Source organism: Diabrotica undecimpunctata, chromosome 1, assembly GCF_040954645.1.
Source record: "Diabrotica undecimpunctata isolate CICGRU chromosome 1, icDiaUnde3, whole genome shotgun sequence".
Lineage (NCBI taxonomy): Eukaryota > Metazoa > Arthropoda > Insecta > Coleoptera > Chrysomelidae > Diabrotica > Diabrotica undecimpunctata.
Genome location: NC_092803.1, coordinates 43,136,111 through 43,160,172, shown reverse-complemented (window position 1 = coordinate 43,160,172; position 24,062 = coordinate 43,136,111). Strand labels below are relative to the sequence as shown.

Here is a 24,062-nt window from a genome sequence, read left to right as displayed (position 1 = left end):
TAAAATATCAGTAGAAGTAATAGTTTTTTGTTTTTTTTTTATATTCTATTATGACTGACTGTAGTGTCATAAAATTAGAGTCTTAAAAATACTGTCAAATTAAACTTAAACAAACATAATTGTTTTTGTCCATAAAAACATAGCCTAGGTGGCTACAACAGTCCCCTGTCACGGGTTTTTATAAAATTGTCCATAACTCAAAAACCAAGAGGAAAATGTGTGGGTTTTTTTAAAGATATATATTTCATTTACTTTAGCGCTTATAATATTTGTATTTAGCGGTAAAATAGCTCACATTTGCATTGATAATGTAAGAACAATGGGTTGAGAGTTACTTACTTTACATTATGTAAAAATTTAGTGGTAATAAATACCATTCTGCAAAGGAAAAGTAAAATTAAAGCAAAATGGATTACACCCGACGAAAACACAGCAAGCCAAATTGACCATGTAATTATAGATGCTAGACACCTCATATATGTAACTAATATATCTTCATGCAAAGGAACAGATTAAAATTCAGATCACTATCTTATCAAAATTAAATATATTCAATAACTTCCCAGAGTATATACTGCAAAATATACACCTTTGTGTGTAAAAAGTTTGATAGATTATTTTAACAAATCATATACCAAAGGCTGATTGGTAGACATAATCATTGGTCAATCAGAAGTGTTGAACATAAATGAATAGAACTAAGTAATAGTATAAAGAAATTAGCGGAGGATATACTTAAAAAGAAGCCTAAGTGCTGTAAAACAGATTGCTTCAATTCTGAATGTAAACAATTTACAAACAAAAGAGTCTGTAGCTATGTTTAAGAAAGCAAAAATCAGCTTAAAAAATGCAGATAAAAACATACACAATATGATTAACGTTTTTGTTAGGATATGGCAAAGTGGAAAAGAGGTAGTGCTAAGAAAATGCTTTTGAAGGAAATTTTATCGAGCCGAGCAGCATGAAGCAAGCGATGCTGATGCAGAAGAAATCCAACTACCTAGTTTGTTAAACAAATTAATTTTTTCCTTGTAAAAATAATTTTTCTGTCTCATTCATAAGGAATTTATAACCCATTAGAATAAGAAGAAATTCATAAATCAAAAAAAATTTTTTAACGGTCAACATTTTTACGGTTTTTTACATACCTTTTTGGAAGTGAAGATGGGTTTGTATCCCGAAAAGTTGCTTCGTTGATATCAATTTTATGCTTTTTATAAACCTTTAAATTGTACCTCTAATGGATATACTAGCCACGCATGGAAATCCTTTTTGGTATTTGTCCGGTTTTACTGTCATTAGTTTTTTCACTTTTTCCTTTTTTTTTAGAGTTCAAATAAAAGTAGATGACTTCCGAGGGGAAGGCTACCATGAGGAGGATTTCATCCCTTACCTAATAACATCAGAAAAAGCCCAACAAGAAGGTCTGCTAGAAGTATTATTCGAAACCAATCCATTGGACAAGAGATGCGATCAGCGAATTCACGTAACTGCTTTGCCTCTTAAGATCATTTATGATGCTAACACAGTCAATAAACTGGCGGACATCTTTAAAATTCCACCAGACTCTAATTTAGAGCAGTGAGTATTGTATGATCAACATTAATTCATTTTCATCACCTCATTAACAAAATGTATGTCTCCTGCTCCATTCTAACCCAGTAAATTTTATCAATCGTTCTCCAAATCAGTGCACACGTATAGTTTTACACCAATTTGACTGATTCAGGTACATAGCGTGATGTCATGAGAGTGATTATTTAGATTTTTTTATATATTGAAAAGATTAATTAAAAGTAGATTAAATTATTTTATTAATTAATATTTAAATTGGGTCAAGATTGTGTATACAAGTTCCTAAAGTGTTACGATTATCCAAGTTATGCTGAGTAAGCCATAGGGTGATTTGAATAATCTTTATTAAATACGTTTTACAAAGCAGAATAAACGTATACTCCGTGCAGTAAAGATGTGTTCTCTTATTCTCCCTTAACTACTTAAAATTGAAAAAGTCCTGCTTCCAAATAATGCCCGCTTCAACATTATTCATCATCATCATTTTGGCTTTACAACCCTGTGTGGGTCCTAGCCTCCCCAAGAATTTTTTTCCAGTCGTCCCTATCCATCGCCTTCCTCCGCCAAGCACATATTTCCATATTTCTCATATCTTGATCTATGTTATCTAGGAATCTTGTTCTGGGTCTTCCTCTTCTTCTTTGACCAATAGGTCTATCAAGGAGCGTTTTTCTAGCTGGAGCGGTTTGCTCCATCCGCATTACATGGCCTACCCACCTCAGACGTCCTATCTTAATGTGTTTTACGATATCTGGTTCCTGGTATATTCTATAGAGTTCGAAGTTGTATCGTCTTCTCCAGACACCATTTTCATTTACCGCTCCATAAATTCCCCCTTGTTATTTTTTTTTCGAAACATCCTAACATGTTTTCATTGCTTTTTTGTTAAAGTCCAGGTTTCTGAACCATATGTTAGGACTGGGCGTATTATTGTTTTGTAGAGTTTTACTTTTGTATTTCTTGATATAACTGTAGATTTAAAAAGAAGATTAAGCCCAAAATAGCATCTATTAGCCGTGCAAATTCTGCACGGCTCTTCAACATTATTACACTAGTTTGCTTTTTTTAGGATTACTGACGTGGCACAAAGCAGATTGACCGATTTCAAGGAGATGTCTTCTTTGGGTCTTCAGTATGCCGTAGAAAAACGACCTTTAGTAGATCTAAACGTAGATCTTCAGGCCCCCATACTATTGATGCCGCATACCGGCAAATATACTGGCAACGAGAATATTTTGTTGGCGAATCTGGGAAGAGTGAAAGTATTTTCTTATGGCAGAAGGTTTGTATATCACATAATAATATAACGAATATTGAAAATCATCAACTTAATAACATTACCAATACTACTTTTTATTCGTTGATAAAGTTGATCCCTTTCTGTCATCTAGTTCTCTAATCCCTATGCTTTTGTTCTTTTTATTTTCAGATGTACAGCTACTGAAGTGAAGCGGCTCAACGAAGAAGGCAAAACCCAAGCCGAAATATTTGGCTTCATGAAGGAACATAGCTACGATAATTTTAAACTCGAATTGACAAATGTTCAAATTCTAGCAGCCGAAGCTGGCGAAAACTGGTCGGAAGCTTTAACAACAGGAAATTCCAAAATGCATATTCTGAATCCTGTGAGTTTGTCGATAACATTTTCCACGTGCCTTATAACCGACGATCCTAGATTGCCCCTTAATAAGGTGGCCGGAGTTATACCGTCAATTGATCTAGTTATTTCAGATGCTAGGTTGTTGTTGGTCATTGGCCTGTTTTCTAGCATTAAGTACCCAGGAGATGAAATCCCTGAAACGCAACCTTTGGTAAGCTAGAGTACTAAAAATATCAAAATTCATATTTAGTATGTATATACAATAAAATTGATGATTGGAATATGAAATATTTCTTTTTCTTTTAGAGGAAAGCAGCTTCCAGTACTCTACTTTTGAAATATAAAGAGATGCAAGCTCAAGGCAAACATACTAAACAGCTAATAGCCAATCTTCCAGACGCAGAAGCTAGTGTCCAGTTTACTACTTTATCTGCTGAATTTGAAATGTCCAGTGAGTACTTTACTGATAAAATAAATCATGTAGTAAATAGATGTTCGTCTATTAGGTGTGTATTTATCGCAATCCAATACAAATAACAGATGTATCCAATACAAATAACAGATGTACAACTATCAGCATACTACAACATAAAAATGCACTACTTAACACTAGTGTGAAAAACTAAATAACCACATAATGCGCCATTTTAATATGACATCACGCTGCTGTGAACAAACCGTATATGCATCTGAAATAGTTTTCAAATAATGTTTACTTGCTACTTTAAAATCTTGTTCCTATGTTGCAAGAGAGATATGACAGTTTATTGTAGTTTTACTTCAAGTGTACACCAAAACTAGTTTTTTTTAATCCAATCCCACAGCCAACCTCAAAAATATACCTGGGTCATAGACGTATATATTGGCATAGACTGAGTAGTCTAAGTGACGACACCATCTTTTTTTTTTCGTTGTTTGTTGTGTTTCTGTCTTACATCATCATCATCATCATCATAATCCAGCCTTCATTTATCACGTCCACTACTGGACATATGCCTCCCTTAAACTCCGTCATTCTTTACGATTTTGTGCTCATCATCATCATCATTTTGGCTTTACAACCCTGCGTGGGTTGTAGCCCACTCAAGAATTTCTCTCCAGTCGTCCCTATCCATCGGCTTTCTCCGCCAAGCACGTATTCCCATATTTCTCATGTCTTCATCGATGCTATCAAGGAACCTTGTTCTGGGTCTTCCTTTTTTCTCTGACCAATGGGTCTATCAAGGAGCGTTTTTTAGCTGGGTCATTTTGTTCCATCCGCATTTCCTGTCCTATCCACCTCAGACGTCCTATCTTAATATGTTTTACCGATTTTGTGCTCTTAGTTGCAAATTTTTGGTGATAAGCCTGATGTCGTCAGCAAAACGTGTAGGTGGTCTTCCTCTGCTACGTTTATCTGCTCTTGGCCTCCAATTTGTAATTTTGCTCGTCCATTCGCACGTCCAAATGCACGTGAGTCGTGCATTCTCTCTACATTACCTGCCCAGTTCCATGTCAGTTCCACTATGCGTTCCACAACATCAGAAATACTCATCTTTTCCCTACATACTGTCACTCCCAGCATAGACCGTTACATTCATCTCTGTGCCACTCTCAATTTCGAAGCCGTAGTCTTGGTTAGAGTCATAGTTCCGCCTCATAGGTCATGACCGGTAATACGCATTTTTCAAATACTTTTTTTTTTAGGCTGATTGGTATGTTGGCTCTAAGTGTGTCTCGCAGTTTTCCAAAGACTGCTCACGCTAAAGTAATTCGTTTTTGGATTTCGCATGTTTGGTTATCCCTGCTGATTCTTATTTCATGACCCAAATACGTATATTTCTCCACCAGTTCTACCACTTTGTCTTGAATAGTTAAATGGTTATTGGGGACCATATTGGTCATAAACTTAGTTTTGGTCGAGTTCATTCTGAGGCTCTCCTTCGAATATGTAAAGTCCATTTCGTTTAACATATCTGTGGCTTCTCCTAAATTATATGTGATAAGGACAATGTCATCTGCGAAACGGAGATGGTTAAGCTTTTTGCCGTCTATTGTTACTCCTCTGTGGTCCCAATTGACCATCTTAAAGGCATACTCTAATGCCGTTATGAATAATTTCGGTGATAATGTATCTTCTTGCCTTATCCCACGTTTTATCTTAACCGTCATAGTAGCATTTTTGTAAATATTGTAAATAAGTTCACTATACCTATGGTCAATCCTGCTGTCATCCATTGCTTCTATAAGGCTGTCTATTTTGATCGTGTCGAACATGGATTAATCAGTTTCCTTAATTTATTTAATAGCATATCTCCTCCATTTACGATAGCTTCTATTACAATTCTATCCTGTCCTGGGGCTTTATTATTTTCCATTTATCTTAATGCTTATCGAATCTCATCTACATTTATCTCTGGCATTAGTTCGGATGATCTTCTTTGAAATGGCTGTTTGTATTCCTGTTTGATCTTCTCATCTACTTCCATATAATTCCTCGTAAAACTCTTCGACGACCTGTATTAACTCGTCTCAACGTGATATTATTTTGTTTTGCTTGTTTCTTAATTTATAAATTTCGCATTTCCCATTCGTTAGCTTTCTACGTAGAACTTTTAGGCTGTTATTTTTCTCTATAATGCGTTTAATATTATCGGTTATAAATTTCCTTAAATCTCTCCTGATTGCCTTCGAAACAGTTTTATTCATTTCTCTTAGAGTGTGGTTGTCTGCATTCTTATATGTTTCAGTATATGGACTTATTTTTCTCTCTGATTTTCTTTTAGGACTCTCTTATTACGCGTTTATGATGCAATTATTTAAGTCGTTAAGGTCGTTCTCGGAGGTTTCATGCAGTAATAGCTTATTATTGATATGTGCCTGATATTGGTTCATATCTAATGGGGGTGTCCAGATACCATGAGATTTATTTGTAATCATTATGATCCTTTCTCTTTTTATGTTGATTAGTCGGTTTCGTTCCTTGTTCTACCGTTTGGACTTTACCAGGTCCATCTTCTGTGCATATTTTTGTGAAAGAAGCTGTTCATGTTGAATAAATTATTCTGGAGTAGGAATCCTAGTAACATTTTTCCTCGGCCATTTCTTCCTGGGGAACCGAATTTTCCCAAGGATGTTTCTAGCTCTGCTTCTTTTACACCTATTTTTGCGTTGAAATCGCCACATAAAATTGTGAATTGAGTACGAAAGTCATTAAGCGCAGTAGATATATCGTCATAAAACATTTCGATTTCTTTGTCTGTATGGTCTGTTGTTGGAGCGTATACTTGGATAATTTTGAGTTGATATCTACCGATCAGCTTCAGAATAAAATATACCACTCAAGATGATATACTTTGGATGTTTATTAGGACGACATTATACATATACGTATAACACAAATAGACTGAGCGGTGCATTACAGACCCGTTCCCCCAGTGCAACAGAGAAAACTGACCCACAGCAGTCCCTGTATCTCTTTCTAATGGGCCGGGTTGATCGATCACTTGACCTTCCCATTAGTCATTTAGGTCACGTGGTCGATATACCCGGCCCATTAGAAAGAGATGTAGGGACTGCTTTGCGTCAGTTTTCTCTGCCGCATTGAGGGAACGCGTCTGTATTGCAGCGCTCAGTCTATTTGTATTATATGTCTATGGTCTTACCTCAAGTAAGTATAGCAGCGTCTCTTTTGGTGGGAGAGAGAGAGAGTGAGGAGTTTCAATGCGCTAGATAGAGATAGATCAAACAACCGCAAGAGATCTTGTCGTCAGTACCGCGGCTGGTATGCTCGGTCTATGTTAATATAAACGTCTACGACCTAGGTGACGTCATTATTAACGATTTTTAAAAATACAGAAGGAGAATTTGAATTAAGACAACACTTTTTCATATTATTATTCACAATTTTACACTTTTTTCTTTTCTAGAGCTCTCTGTAGTCATAAATAAGCAAGGCACAACCGCTGAATCAGCACATCAGCTAGCTAAGTTCAGAGTTGACACCATAAAATGCGACCTGAAACAGCAAACGTACATCACAGACATCTCCTTGATTCTGGGTGGTATAGCCCTAGAGATGGAAAGGGATTCCAAGATAATAAACATTATCGAGACGCCAAGGGGCGACTGTAAAACAGATTGTTCGTTATTTAAAGTCGAATTTATGCAGGTAAGTCAGTACTGTATTCCAGATAACATACAATAGAGAATAATGTAGAAATAACATGTATCTGGAATAGAAATTTCACCATGATCATTTTTATCACTTTTTTTTATTATATTTCATATTTTACGTTTTTATCTAATTTAGTTTTATCATGTTTTCATCGTTTATATCAATTTATCACTTTTATTATCTTTCTCTTATTCATCATCATTATCACCTTTTTTAGTATCGTTAATCATTTTTATATATTTTTTAAATCTTTATAATTTGTTAAACTCATTTTTTTAGGTCGATACCAAATGCCCCGAATTCTATTCCACCTACAAATCTTGCGAGGCCAGTCTTCTCCTAAATTTCGAAGTTTTGAATATAATACTTCACCAAGAAGGTCTCTTGTCTCTGATGAAATTTGGAAACGAGATCCAGGAGCGGATAGCTGCCGAAGTCAAAACGTCCCACGACAGAATTGCCACTATACACTCTTCTGGAATAGCGACCGGACTTTCTACACTTGCTTCCATAGCCGAAGAGTTGACCGAAGAACTACCGAAGGAAATTAAAAGTAAGTTTTGTAAACGAGCATCAATTACACGCATGTCCAAAAGTTTGAAATACGTACAAGTAATATATCTACGCCTATGGTGGTTTCAAAACTGTCGTTGATATTCATTCTAGGGCGTTTTTAAATGAAAATGATAAAAAAATTTGAATTGTTTTTGTATCATTTTGGTCACATTCAACTGATTTGCGTATTTACACATTAGTTAAAGTCTTTGTTTAAATGCTTAGAAACGTGATATCTCATTTTGGCAGATCTAGAGTAATTGCTTTGTTGGTGTTACTCAGAGTGCTGTATCGAAAATTAAAAAAATCCAAGATACAAATGACGTGAAGGATCGCCCCAGAAGTGGCAGTAGTCGATGATCCGGAATCTGCAAGTGGTATATTCAGAGAAATTGATAGGCCTCCAGAACTGAATATATCAGGGCATTTCAATAAAAAATGACTTGACGTTTATTATCGTGACGAGAACTCTCACTCGATGAAGAAATTTTACTTTGGCGTGGGTGTCTGCAATTTAAACGACACAAATACGGCTTCAAGTTATACATGTTGACAGAAAAATGGTTTGATATTAAAATGTCATGTGTACCAAGGCGCTTCAGATATCCACAGTGGTCCTGGTCATACACAAAATATAGTACTACATTTTTATAGAAAAAATGCTAGGTAATAGTCATGCTGTTTATTTGGATAATTTTTATAATAGTGTTCAATTAGCAATTAATCTTCTCAATAAAAAACATATTGTACTGGGACATTAAGAGCAGATAGAAAGGACATTTAGAACTCAATATAACCAAAACTAAATGCATGCCCATCAGCAGAACACAACAAAATCCGATGCAATTGACATTAAACAACCGAAAAATAGAACAAGTGGAGACATACACATACCCTGGAACCACAGTCAACACAAAATGGGACCAGTCAACAGAAATAAGATCACGAATTGAAAAAGCGCGAAACGCGTTCAACAATATGAAAAAGTGGTTCACAAGCAAAATCTCAATGGAACTAAAATTAAGACTGGTCAAGTGTTATGTCTTCCCGGTCTTGTTCTATGGAGCAGAGGCATGGACCACAACGGAAGCCACCCTGAAGAAACTAGAATCCTTTGAGATGTGGATATATCGCCGTATTCTTCGGATATCCTGGACAGACCACATCACTAACGTGGAAGTAATGCAGAGAATAGGCAAAAGCAAAGAAATAATCTTCACCGTAAAGAAACGGAAGCTTGAGTACTTCGGACATGTCATGAGGCATACTAAGTACCGGCTGCTACAGTTAATAGTCCAAAGAAGAATCGACAGTAGGAGGGGACCGGGAAGAAGACGACACTCATGGATGCATAACCTGCGACAATGGTTCGGACTAACATCGACCGAACTGTTCAGAGGTGCCGTAAACAAAGTCAAAATAGCCTTGTTAATAGCCAACGTCTGAAACGGATAGGGCAAAGGAAGAAGAAAGGACAAGCCAAAATAAGTAACACATGCTAAGCTCAAAAAAGGTTAGAAAAAATTTCTGTTCTGTCAAGAAGTACGTGTTGGCAACTGGTGTGATAAGCGAAACGTGACGTACATTACCACAGAATTCGACAATTCAATGGGCATTTTCAATAATAAGAGAGGCCAAGAAACTGAGAATCTAGCAGACTTTATAAGTTATAATAAGTTTATGTCTGGTGTTGATCACCAAGACTTGTGCAGATGAGCTTAATAAATGCATATTATTTGTATAATAAACACACCACGAGTGGCCATTTGCGACTGTATGACTTCCAATTACAAAACGTTCGAAGCATGTTAGGTTCGCATCCTGTAACGCCTATTCGTTATTTTCTTCAAAATATTGTCCATTCCTTAATTAAAATAAAAAAAAAACTATGACAGAAAAAAAAAAGGAAATAAAATGACAAAGAGGGTTTGCAGAAAAGAATGTAAAACGTTCAAAGAAAATCAGAAACGAAAGCAAACTATATACGCATGTAAAAATTGTCCTGGACAACCTGGCTTTTGCTTGCCATGTTTTTTGATATTCCATAAGTGAAAAATTTGATTTTTTATAAATACAGTTACTAAATAAATACTAGATAAAAAAGTTTTATTTTTTTTCAAATATCATTATATCCTTCACTTAACTCCTATCGGAGTATTCTGCATTCAGATGTAATTATTCATGAGTAATGATGATCACTCCTATGGGAGTGTATTTTCGTTCACATTATAACAAAAAATATCAACATTTGGTATCATACTATTTTATATTCTACTGTTTATAAAAAACAACTCACTCATATATTGGCAGCCAATCTGTTAACTTTCACAGCTTCAACGAATTCAAATCTTGTAAATTTCAATAGTATGGTGCAGTTTTTATTCGGTTGTTTTATATTTTCAGAACGCCCGAAACCCAAGAAGGTGACCGTTCAGACTATTAAGTTCAAGATCAACGCCGCCTTGAAGGAAGTTTCAGTTAAAATCGCTACAGACGCCACGGATGTAACTCGAATGGCCATCAGTGGTGCCAACGCAACTGTTATAGTAAAAGACACTTATACCCAAGTAAACGCCACACTCAACGACATGACTGTTATGGATTTGAACAAAAAAAGCGTGCACAAGCTGGTAAGTATTAACAGAATTATATATTTTTATAGGTTCACTCAGATAGGTAGATTTTATATAATATTACATTTTTTAATATTCTTCCAAAGGAAAAGACAAAAAAATATAATCTGGTGATTTTCGAAAGTTATTGTAAAAACTGAATCTTAATTATATTTTCTAGATTATGTCTCGATTGGAAGGTGACACACTGTTGACACAAATTGTCATGAACAACAACGAAGATGTTGAAACAGACCTACCTGATATGGACATAACAGTACAGTTGGGAAGATCTAGAATTGTATTCATGAATTGGTATGTCTCCAATCTATTGGTAAGTAAAATATGCAGCTATCTTATGCTTTTGATACCGATCGATATTTTTCTTATCTTGGAAATTGTATATAAGGTTTGGTATTTTAATTTTATAACTGCAAGACATGCGAAAAACTGCGCCTAGAAAAGTGTCAAAAATATTTTTAACAGTTGTGGTCAAAAATAATCAAACACAACTACCCAAGATCTTCAAATGACACTCAGATATGTAGAAAACATCAATAGGTGTATATTCCAGTTAATATTGCGGTTGGTGAGTGGAACCGTATAGTGCTGCCAAACCAAGACTGAGAGTCGAAGCCAGATAGTTCAAGACTAGCAGTGGCATTTAAAGAGTAGAAACCAATCTACATGCAGTGTTGCCAGATCGCGCATAAAATATTTTGTTACTGTTCTTTCTTTCTAGAATGAAAAATATTTCTAGAATTTTGTCTAAATAAACTTTGTATACAGGGTGGTTCTTAAGTAATTGTACAAAAGAAACAGTAGATTCTGCAGTTTAACATATTACGATTTAAGCCAAATTGCTTTCATAAAATGTTGATATTAAGAAAGATACAGGGTGTTAAATTGCAAATTTAAAAATTTATTTTTCGTTATTACTTTCACGTTTATAAACATTTATGTATAAAAATTTACAACTAGGTACTTTTAAATATGAGAAATTATAATTTTATGCATACTTTGATGTAACTGATAGAGGGCGCCACATATGCCACATATGTGGTATAAATTTGCACTTAACTTTTTTGCTCTTTAAGTTACCTGTATTTGGGACAAAAATTATTAAAGATACATTATTTTAACAAAAAAAAGGTATACCTGTTAATAACTTAAACTCAACAGTTTTCGAGATAATCGCATTTTACAAATCAGGTGCATAATTCTGATTTAAGGCAATTACTCCAGGCAACAAAGAAAAACTAGACAAAAACGTTAGCACTTCTGAATTTTGGTATAAAATACCTTTAACTAAAGTTAACAGTTAACGAAATATTAAATAAAATAAATATTTCAGCAGGATAATTATTAATAATAGGATTTGACAAAGTAACAGAATAATAGATTTTACATAAAACATTTTACGTTTTATTTTAAATTAAAGTCATAATCAAAACATTTAGTTTACAAACCAAATTAAGAAATAGTTAAACTAAATACCATAACTTTTTGTCAAAGTAAGTGTTCGATATGTCCACCATTTTCCTTAATTCATTTGTCAATATATTCCATAAAAGATCGTCCCATATTAAATAGCATCATTGTTTCTAAAGAAACTGCTGCAGTATTTATTTCTTCCCATAGTTGGTTGCGAATGTTTATGGGATTCTTATAGACACGTTGTTTTAATGCGCCCCATACACCAAAATCAAGTGGATTAAATTCTGGGCTACGTGATGGCTATAATGTATAATGGATGAATATATTCTTTTGAATACACATCCAAATCTTATGGTATATTATGGAACTACATCTTATTTGTCGCAGAGGTTAAATAATGTATTAAACTGTATTGTATCTCGTTAATTGGTTACTTATATACACACGGAATAACCTATCAATGACATTACTTATTTATATGATTACGTTACAGCTTACGAGTAACTATAATTACATCTCGAACAAATGGACTATTATGATTTACTAACGAACTAATATTATGCTGAACTAAATTGCCTGTGTGTTTACTATATTTATAACAATATCGGTTATTAGGCCAACGATGATGTTTTTGTAAAAATGCTGAGTATTTAAGGTTAGATTTGTAGCAAAAGTATTATGTAACAAGACACATATGTGTTATTCAATACCTGTGCTCTAGTTTCTATTTGTCCTAATAAAAATGGGTAAACAATTTACGTAATGAATAATAAGTATTCTTTTCGGATTTTTTATGAATTAAATAATTATATCAATATCTCACCACATTGCCAAGGAATATGGCTACCACGACCAATCCAACGTTCAGAAAAGTTGTAATGTTCTAACTGCCTTCTCTCTAGAATGTGGTGGTGTACTATCTTGCATAAACCACATATTTTGGGTTAGATAGAAATAGAGAAAAAAGCCATTATAGAAACTTAAAAAGCGATAGAAAAGGGAAATTGTAAACATGATGACGGCCAACGTCTGAATACGGACACGACACCTAAAGAAGAAGATGAAGAATCTTTTCTCCAATAAGACATTTAGCACCCGTAACAAAACATTTTTTGATATTACATTATCATCTTTGAGTTGTTTTAATAAGAATAAACTATGAATTATGCTTATCTACAGATATTCAGTGCTTTACCGCACAAATATCAAACTAAGAATTATTATGCAGCTGACTTATAAAATGCGATTATCTCGAAAACGGTTGAATTTTTAGGTTACTAACAGGTATACCTTTTCTTTGTAAAAATAATGTATCTTTAATATTTTTTAACACAAATAGAGCTAACTTAAAGAGCAAAAAAGTTGAGCGCAAATTTATGTCACACATGTGGCATATGTGGCGCCCTCTATTAGTTACATTAAAGTATGTATAAAATTATAATTTATCCTACTCAAAAGCATCTAACTGTAAATTTTTGTACAAAAATATTCACAAACGTAAAATATATAGCAAAAAATAAAATTTTAAATTTCCACTTTAACACCCTGTATCTTTTTTAATATCAACATTTTATTAAACCAAGTTGGCTTAAATCGTAATATTTTAAAGTGCAGAATCTACGGTTTCTGTTTGTACAATTACTTAAGGACCACCCTGTATATACACACATAACATCCAACATAATGGTGCAATAGGGAACTTATATGTATTAAATATGACTATCTATTTTGTCTTTATTGACTTTATTGATTCTTGAACTACCCTCTATACAGAATGGTAGTATTCATTATAATATATAAAAACACATTTCTCATATCTTATCGGTTTAGTTTATCTGCTATATCCTCCAAAAGTAACAATTTTTTATTTTTACAAAAATTTGTATAACTATTCGATGCTCTTCTTGTTTTATAGTTTTATCAGATAACTAACATATACTAACAGAGATTTTTTACTACCACTGAAAATAAGATTGTGAAAATGTTAAATATTTGCAGTTTTATTGTATAGTGTGCAAGCAGACAAAGAAGAGAATGACGTAGAATTTTATGCAGGAATAACGGATATCACAAAAAGCATCAAGAAACACCACACCAACATTATACGGCGACTTTAATTCAAAAATTGGCAAAGAAAAAGTAGCTGATATCACTGAATCACTGGAGAATACATATTAGGCACACGCAATGACAGGGGCGATCTTCTGATACAATGTTGCCAACAAGAAGAATATGTGGTATCAAACACCTGGTTTAAACTAACTCCCAGGCAAATCTATACATGGAAATCACCTCAAGACTGGAATAATCAAAAGGTGGTAACGAATCAAATTGATTTTGCTTAGATTAATCATAGATTTAAATCAAGTTTCCTGAGTGACCTACCCAGGTATGGACGAAGGATCAGACCACAATGCATTCATTATCAATTTCAGACAAAAACTAAAAACAATACGCCGAAACCAACTAAAGAAGTGCAAGATTGAAATACTTTGAAACGAAGCTAATAAAGACAAAATAGCAACCAAAATTAATGAAGACCTGAAAAAAACAATCATAACAAGGGACGAAGAAATAGAAAATATATGGCAAACTATAAAAATACCGTAGTTGGAGTACAAAGAGAAGAAATTAAGAACACGAAAAGTAAGAAACGGAAAAAATAGATGGCTGAAGATATTTTGAAACTAGCGGAAGAGAGGAGAAAACACAAAAATCAAAGAAGCAAAAGAAAAGTGGATAAATGAAATGTGTGACGAAATAGACAAGAAACATGATACATTCAACTTCTACAAAAAATTAAAAGAAACCTCCAATAATAACAAGAAATATAATATACTCACTCTTGCTGACAGCAAAGGAAAAATAATTATAAAAAATAGAGAACAAATTCAAGTATGGGAGGAAACTAATCGAAAAATCCTTTGCGAATGACAGACCTGATTTCAACAGTACTAAACGGTAAATATATTAACAATATCAGGTATGCAGTTGATACCGTTCTGTAATTATTGCAATTAAGTAAAGCCATGGTACTAAAGTAATGATGATTAGCAAAACCGATGAAGATTGTCGCATTAACATAATATTAATAAGTCTCTTAATAATTTTGAATAGGACCGGTAATAAAGCAATAGGTTTATAGTTGCAGAAATTGGCTTTTTCACTTTTTTTATGAAGAGGAATAATAATGGTTGTCTTTAGACAGTCTGGAAATAGACCTTTATCAAAGGAATCATCAATTAGTGAGACCAGGACTTCCAACACATTTTTTGGGAGATTTAATAAAACTTTTATGGATAGTCCATCAGTAATTACTACAGGAAGATTTGCTTTTGATACTACTCTTCTTCTTAAAGTGCCTATTCGTTCTGGATGTTGGCGATCATCACGGCTATCTTTACTTTATTTATTGCAGCGCGGAACAGTTCAGTTTGATACTACTGATTGTTTGAATTAGTTCAGATTTATTAACTGGTCTTATAAAGAATGAATTCGAGACCTTTTTTGAATTGGGGAGATAGGAAATAGGATCTTGTTGTGGCAAAAGAGTTGATGGTATATTTTTACTTACATTAACGAAGTATTCATTTAGATTTTCAGGGTTTGGAAGAGAAAATGTTTGAGATTTGTTAGTTTTATTTCGAAGATCGTTTATTATGGACGGTCGTTTATTATGGACGATCGTTTATTTATTATGTTTGGTGTTATTCAATAGAGTTTTGAAAAATATTGAATACTTGCTTTTCAATTTTTTGATTTGATGTAAATTTCGCGAAATATTCGACCGCCCCACTTCTTTGGACACACCCGGTATAAAAATTGTCGTTTGTAGAACACTGTTAATTTTTGAAATGTTATGGTTAGTTGTCCCATTTCCTAATTGTTCATATTAGTGACGCCACCGTATAGAGCAGTGATGTCACAACAAGAAATTTTTAATGTAAGAAAAATTTTCCGCCACATCCAAAATTAAATATAAAATTAAGTATAAAAATAAACTGTCTCCTGAAAATTATTATTTTAGATGGTTCGTTCTGTTGCACTTTAACACTATTGTTTCGCTTTTAGAATTTCTTGAACCAATTCCAAGCGGCCCAAGATGCTATTCTCGAGGCCTCCCAAAAAGCCGCTGAAGCTGCCAAAGAGAACATGAAAGAAGCATATAAAAAGGCTACTAAAATATCCCTCAATATTATCGTTAAAGCTCCAATTATCATGGTACCAATCAATTCACACAGCTACGACAGTCTATTATTAGATATGGGTATCATAACTTTAGAAAATAAGTTCCTGACGTTAGATATACAGAACGAGGAAGGCCATCCTGCTGTTATAGATGATCTGAAGATTGGTTTTAAAGATTTGAAGATGTCTAGAGTGCTTTTGGACGAACACTATGGGTTGGTTAATGAATATTATATGCTGGAACCGTTTAATTTGAATTTGTCGGTGAAGAGGAACTTGTCAGCTTCTTGGTATCAGTCTGTACCGGATTTAGATATATCAGGAGATATACCATCAATACATGTAAGTGCTCGTCGTTTTCTTACCCCAGGTTTCTTCAGAAATTAATTTTTTATAGATAATGATGGGCAACATCGATTATCAGCGCATCATGGAAATCCTTAGCGGAAATTTGGCTGAAGGAAAAGTTGAAGCTGTTGAAAAAGACACCTTAGAAGAAAATAAAGAACTTGTGGCTGCTGCTCCACACACCTCTAGCTCTGTTGTGTCTACTAAAGCTGATGTTGCGAAAGAAATATGGTTGGGATCCACCAAACAGAAGCCTCACATATTCCTGAAGTTTAGCTTTGCAATGGAAAAGTTCACTATTTCGCTGCATCATAACTTGACTGATGAAAAGGTGAGTTCTAGCTTATTTATGACAAGCGTTGAATTAAAAATGGCAAAATATGTACTTTTTCTTCAGATGTAAATCATAGCAAATAAGACAATTGTTTGTTACCTTTATTTTCCTTACATATTGCTTTTCTTTGGAGAGTTTTTAAGAAATATTTTATCTGTCATCGTCAAGACATTTGTAAAAACTAAAATAGGTTGCTTTGGAATATGTTAAAATTTATCAAAAGTCTAGTTTTTCCTGTTAGTTCAGTAGTAGTTAATTTTTTAGTGTCAGTTTTTATTAAAATACAAAATAAACGGACATATTCAAAATGAAATTTTGTAATTGTTTGTAAACGTTACATCCCCCATATTGGGCTGGTACAGGGTGTAACAAAAAGTTGGCTTATAAATAAAACCACATCTTCTGGAATCCACTATATTAGTACAACTGTGCATACAAAAAAATTACAACCGTCGTTACAAAATGAAAATCTATTTTTTATCTATTATACGATGCCGAATACGATATGTTCTTTTGTAATGAAAATTGACACGTGACAGTCTTACGGCACTTATTCTTGTAATTCCTTCCCTCATCAGAAGTTGGTTATCATCATAATCAGAAGTTGGTTATCATCATAGCTATTCGGATTTTATGTAAAACGCCGTAGCAGAACATTTCAAATGCTTTTATCGTCTATATATTTTACTTTTTATGTCAAACTTTCCATTCCAACAAAATAGAGAATATATAATATTTTAGGCCCCTTATCCGCAGTTAAATTGTTATACTTTCGTTATTTTTCTCATTTATCCAGGTTCCTAGGTATTTGTAGTTGTTAATCATTTCTACTTATTTTCCTTCGATGGCTAGATTCCCTACTACATATATGTCGCTTTGTAATGATCATGAACTTTGTTTTCTTTACGTTAATTTTTAGTCCTTGTGGGATACTGTGATCATAATATCTATTGTTTCCCCTTTTTTACTTACTCCGATGGTTTCTCAGTGATTAGAGCAGCTATTTTTAAAGTGGTTTCTGGATTGCTAAAAGTTCTTAATAATGAATGGGTAACCATGCTTGTCCAGTCTATTACAATTTTTAACCACGAACGTTTTCTTCTCCCTGGTCCTTCCTTTCCTTCAACCATTCCTTCCAATATGCATCGTAGGCAGTTTTTCTCGTCTATAGATATGCCCTAAATAACTTTTTTTTCTAGTATTTTACAATATTAAAGAGTTCTCTGTCAGTTTCTATCCTTCTTAGCACCTTATTATTGGTCACGTCCTCCGTCCTAGATATCCTTTAGAAATCTTTCGAAAAACACACATTTCAAAAGTTTGTATTTTAATGTTATTAATTCCAAGAGTCTTATATTTCTACTCTGTACAGCATTTCTAAATAAATGAAATTTTTCAAAAATCGATATGGAATAACGATATTACTATTTATATTAATAATCATCTCTTAAGAATTCGCACTGATTCGTAGATTCGCCAATAATAATCTTGAGTCCGCACTTGCTTGCTTATATAATGAGAACTAACTTTCCCGAAGCTGCTGACTGGCCGACAGGAACTCCTAAATTCTCGAAGGTCATTTCTGCGTCGATGGTATCAATTAGTTCGTGGAATATTTCGGCGGAGGAGAGAGTCTCGATTTATTTAACGCACAGGGTCGCAATCAAGGGTATCTGACTTATAACAATATGCTCTTACCATAAGAAAGCCACGTATCCATTTCCATTACAAAATGTAAAACAGTTTATAAAATGTATTTACATTTTGTAGTTACAAGGGACATATAACTTTTTTGTGTGTACATTTACATTTGTACTAAGGTAAGTTACATAATATGTGGCTTACTTTATTATCTACCCTTTTGTTTTTTGGAAATCCTGTATAATTTTTGGCAAATTTTCTAGAGCAAAGTACCTGGTGCTGATAAACAACAATTCGCCAAATTCTGGCTTGAAGGACTATCGGTCAAGGGCCGCATAATGACAGATAATTCCATAGTAACTTCAGTTCTGCTTATGAACTGCCTTATGGACGATGCTCGGCCGGGCAGGGAAGGTAAATTGAACAGGATCATAGATAGATCTTCGCCTAAAGATGCCACTTACGAATTTGTCGATCCGAAGAGCGCTTCCACCAAGAGCATGATCGATGTCACTTTCCAGATGAAAGACAATGCTATGTTTGGTAAGTTCTTATATTATACGTTTATCTAAATATGACAGGCATATGACGGTATATCATATGGTGTTTTATATATAAACTTCTAGATAAAATTCTACCAAACGCGATCATCGGAATGCAACTTGAATAGCAAGCTTCTGCTCCTTGTCAAACACGCTTACTGTTATCAACAGATTTTAATCTATAAGTTGACATTAGCTAGTCCCTAATTAAGGATAATTAATTAAACAAAAATTTAGATGTAAGTAATATTACTTACATCAAAATTTCTTTACAATTCTGTTCTTTGAACATTTTTTAACTTTTACAAAACCGACAGTTCTGTTTTTGTATTTTTCAATCTGTATGGTTCATAAATTAAGCTATTTCTCTTCACTTCCATCTTATTTTGTATCTATGGATGTTGGCTTATTTAAATAATTTTAAGATGAACTAATGATGTCTATGAATTAATACACGGAATATCTTCAATAAAAGGATGAAGTAGCTAATATCCTTTCTTTTATTCTCCAACATTTGAAGGAGAACCCTCCACTATCATAGTGAACTACATTTATGTTATATTATTATATTTATTGTTACATATATATATATATATATATATATATATATATATATATATATATATATATATATAATTATTTATTTAAGCATATATTTAATATTTTGTAGCTGACGTTCGGGTATTCAGTTTTACTATCATTCTCTCCATTGAATACCTCATGAAACTGGCCGACTTCTTTAAAATACCAGAAGAACAAGAACAGGAGAATTTGCTTCTCGCAAAAGAATCTCAGTTTAAAATCAAAGGTGCCGGAAAACCAAATGTCCCCACACCAAAACCTAAACCTGCAGACAAACCAGCTGTAGAACAACACATGACCATAAATCTTAAATTGGAAAAACCTGATATTATTTTGGTTGAACATATGGATAATGTGGATACACGAGCTATGATTCTAAACGTAAGAAAATATTATATTTTTAGCTTTTTGGACGAGTATCTATGATACTATGAATAACTAGCTTTTGATGGTTTATATTATCTGATTTTTTGGTTTTAGAAACATTATTATAATTTCTTTCTATATTTTAGGCCGAGATTTTACTGAAGTACCGTGCTGCTGGCAAACACCAGGTTGTAAACGGTATAATCAAAGAATTAGAACTGTATCGGTGTGTTTATAATCCTGAATTTAGACCTTTCACAAGGTGTAATGTGCTTCATCCTTTAGACATTAGTTTGGCAGGGTCTACTCCTCCAGAAAAAGGACTACATTTGGAAGTAAGTATTATTTCATGCTCATTTCAATTCAATTCTCCGAAGTACTTTTCTGTGGCTACCCTTTCCGTCCCCTCATATCAGTTACAACCTTTTATTACTCAAAGCCCTTTATATCAATTTGTAACTGTTTTTTCTATTTACCTTTTAGCTTTTGGTGACTAGTGTATATTTGAGCGTTTCTCCTGCGACAATAGAGCTTCTTAACAAAACTTTAGCTACTATGACTGGTGGAGATGATAAGGATAACGAAAAAGATGAAAAAGAGTTCGAATATGACGATTTATGGAAAGACTCTCAACTCAAACCAGAAAAATTGTGGTATTTAAACACAGGTAAATATACTTTTGTAATTTAAATTTACTGGAACGTATGAATACATTGGGTTTGATATTTTAGAATACGGTACAGATGCCTTAGCGTTGGAGGATACATGTCCTGCTGACCATGATAAGCTAGTTCTTCAGGAGTTATGTATAATATCTATTCCGTCAGTAACTTTAACTGTAGAAGCGGGTGTTGGCAACAAAACCTTACCAATGTTGATGTTGGAAACAGGATTCTCCGGTAGCGTTAAAAACTGGAGTTCACAGGTAAAGATTCTGCATATTTTACTACAAAAAGAAATTTTCGATTATTGTTTTTATTTTAGATGATACTGGAGGCCGCACTAACCATGCAGATGGGTTATTATAACAGCAAACTTGCTTCATGGGAACCTCTGATCGAGCCTGAAGTCTTTAATAACAAGCACATACCTTGGGAATTGAAAGTTGGGGTAAGCAATGTAATAATAGTACTTTTCATTTCTAAAACTGAAAATAGTTCTCTATTTTTAAATTAATTGTGCAAACTATTGTTTTTCTTTAGGTAACTATGAATACAGAGCAATCCGTAATGGACAACACATCCGTTTTAAGCCCAGCAGAGTCTGAAAGCGAAAAATGCGAAATAGAGCTACCCCCACCTCTTATGATGATTGATTTAGAATCTGAGAAAAACTTAGAACTTACTGTTACCAAAACTCTTCTGGAAAATCTTCAATATCTAGGAAAAGCGTTCGCTTCTGCTTTGGATAAAGAACAGATAAAGGCACAGGTACTTTCTTTATCTTTTGAACTTTAATTATTATTATATGACATATGTACCTATTTATCACTGTTTATTACCATATTTACTAAACAGAACAGAAGTTGGTGCTTTGTATATCTTTTTCTTATTAATGATTATTTTTAACTATTTGTATCGATTTATACAAACATTCTGTGTAACTTTTTATTATCATATATTCAAAGGGATCAAATATTATGATGGTACGTTTCCCAACTTTTGCATTTCAATGATTATATGTAACCATCTTTCAATATTTATAAATATGTATATTTATAAGAGATGTTGCTATTAAATAACAAGGCTGCAGAACATTTTATTTCGATTCCATACATGTTTTCTTATTATCACTTTAAATACAGACTGCTCCTCAATCCTTACAACGCTTCATGCGAATCGTCGATTGTTCGAAACACTTCTGGAACTCTTATTCTGTCAGCTCCTCCGGGACGCATGCCGTTTTCTCTTTCATAGCTTTAACAGATTAAATCCTTTTAAAGCAGATTTTATCTCAGGTAATATAGAAATCGCACGGTTCAAGATCGGGTAAAGTTTGCTGTACTCATGCTTTCTCAATTTCTACATTTCCATCAATCTGTTACGCCAAACCGTTGCTACGCACGTTATCGAACATGGTACGCGACGATCCTATCGTACAGCTGTCTAACGCCGCCGAGAAACTTCCATGAGATTCCGGAACGACTGAAGCGACTATATATAAAGATAAATTAGGTTGTTGAAGTCAGTCGAAAATATAAATTTCTACGGTTAAGTAAATAAATTGTAAATTATAAATTAATTGTGTTTAGGTATTAGTGTTTTTTAGTTAGAGGACTTTTAAATAAAGTAAAATAACATTATCACACCAACATTTAACCAACTGTCAAATCAGAAAAATTTCCGATATTTTCATATTTTCGGAAAATCTTCTCGACGATCTTAGAAACGCTTAAACCCCTCAAAAACACGTGCACGCGGTAAATATTAACTGCCATACACTTTCTTCAATAATTTATAAGTTTTACTGGCGGCTTTTCAAAGTTTTATGTGAAATTTAATAACAGTTTGTTGTTTACTTATCATTCTTCTGTAGGAAGATCAAAAGCAACACAAATAAAAAGAACGCTACGGTGTACGGATTTATTTCCAGAAGCGAGAGTTACGGCATTCTAAAGAGGATGTTAGCCTCGCTAACTCAGTTATTTAACAGCCACATCTCGAATATACTCCCATATGGAGCTATAGTAATTTTTGTATATATAAAAAAAAATATTTATTTTTTAATGTTTCAAGGTCATAGAATCTCCTTATAAGGTCGTAAATGCACTAGGAGAAGATATAACACTTCTTCTCGAGGAGAGCTCTTTTACCGGACCACCGTCTGGTGTTGGTGATGTCAATACCTGCCAAGATGTGCCGTTGGAACTAAAGAAAGACCTTAAAGTGAACGAAAAGCTACAACTAGATCAAGAATTGCTGTCCAATTCAAGTAAAAGAAAGTCGTACACATTGAAACTGGAGGTAAATAATGTTATTTATTCTATTGGTTACGTTTCGTAATGATTCATGTTGTAGATACCTTATTTGGATTCCACGTTAACCCTTCCAGTGAATAGGGCAGATAAACGCTACTTCTCACTGAATTATCGTAGTTCTATCCATGACAACTGGGCTCTTATATCTGATATAAGAGTAGATGACGCAGTCACCATTATAACTTTACGAAGTACTGTGCAGGTAATTATCTTACTGTTACAAACAGTAAAAGAACTCATCAATTACAAAATTTTAATTATTTTAGATCCATAACTACTTCAACGTGCCAATAGACGTCTACTACATGACTTCCAAGGGCAACCAACTTCTGCTGGTCAATACTATTAAGCCCAACGACAAACTGAACGTTCCTCTCAAAGCTGTCTATACACCAACTACAGAACTCTTCTTCGGCGTGTCCAATTACTCTGTAACAGCGACGCCGTTTACCTGGAAAGACCTGGAAACAAACTTGAAGGTCACGAAGATCCTGCAGTGTTACCCCAAAACAGAGGATAAGCAAATGATGCCATTCGTTATAAAAGCAGTGGGTGAGATGGAACAGGTTTACTACGAACATACCACTCGACATACGATGGCTAGTACTTGTTACAATATTAATTTGAGACCCGCTGTTATTTTCAAGAACTCTCTGCCTTATAATGTTGTCTGTTGTGTCGATGAATCACCTGATGAGTTCACTGTCGAACCCGGAGACACATTACAGTTGCCTACAGTGGATCCTGGAAAGAACTGTCTCGTGTTTAGGGTATGTACATTTTAAATTGTTTGTTTTAGAAATACGTTAATGACTGCGCCAATTCTAGATTCCTGAATATTTAGAAAAAGAGTGGTCCTGTAGGAAAGCCCTAGATGGCGAACCAGAGGAATTCTCGGTGTGGAGTTTCGAAAGTTTCGACAGTGCTACCAAAATGATCCTAGATCTGGGAATGTACATTGTCAGAAAGAACGAATCTCTTGAGTTGATGTTGTATTGTCCGTTCTGGATGATAAATAAGACGGGACTCATGTTAGGATACAGGGTGAGTGCCTTAAAACAAAATATGAATGTTGTTTTTGATGAGCAGCTGATTGTAGTGTTCAGTGTACGATTTTATAAGAATATAAGGTACATATAAAGTTGGAAA

General features: G+C 33.9%; 1 protein-coding gene across 3 annotated transcripts in view; it reads left to right on the top strand.

Annotated features, from left to right (window-relative positions):
• Vps13 (vacuolar protein sorting 13C) overlaps positions 1-24,062 on the top strand; it is an 87,891-nt gene that overhangs the window by 36,493 nt on the left and 27,336 nt on the right. For all 3 annotated transcript variants that reach the window (XM_072541869.1, XM_072541865.1, XM_072541858.1), the window contains exons 9-29: positions 1,330-1,581; positions 2,645-2,857; positions 3,005-3,386; positions 3,482-3,626; positions 7,084-7,325; positions 7,611-7,884; positions 10,290-10,516; positions 10,680-10,832; positions 16,007-16,465; positions 16,521-16,802; positions 18,710-18,989; positions 19,659-19,951; positions 20,083-20,271; positions 20,420-20,603; positions 20,668-20,861; positions 20,921-21,046; positions 21,139-21,366; positions 22,672-22,899; positions 22,954-23,115; positions 23,180-23,683; positions 23,742-23,957. In XM_072541869.1, the coding sequence (XP_072397970.1) occupies positions 1,330-1,581; positions 2,645-2,857; positions 3,005-3,386; positions 3,482-3,626; positions 7,084-7,325; positions 7,611-7,884; positions 10,290-10,516; positions 10,680-10,832; positions 16,007-16,465; positions 16,521-16,802; positions 18,710-18,989; positions 19,659-19,951; positions 20,083-20,271; positions 20,420-20,603; positions 20,668-20,861; positions 20,921-21,046; positions 21,139-21,366; positions 22,672-22,899; positions 22,954-23,115; positions 23,180-23,683; positions 23,742-23,957 (5,233 nt within the window). The remainder of the gene's footprint in view (positions 1-1,329; positions 1,582-2,644; positions 2,858-3,004; positions 3,387-3,481; positions 3,627-7,083; positions 7,326-7,610; positions 7,885-10,289; positions 10,517-10,679; positions 10,833-16,006; positions 16,466-16,520; positions 16,803-18,709; positions 18,990-19,658; positions 19,952-20,082; positions 20,272-20,419; positions 20,604-20,667; positions 20,862-20,920; positions 21,047-21,138; positions 21,367-22,671; positions 22,900-22,953; positions 23,116-23,179; positions 23,684-23,741; positions 23,958-24,062) is intronic.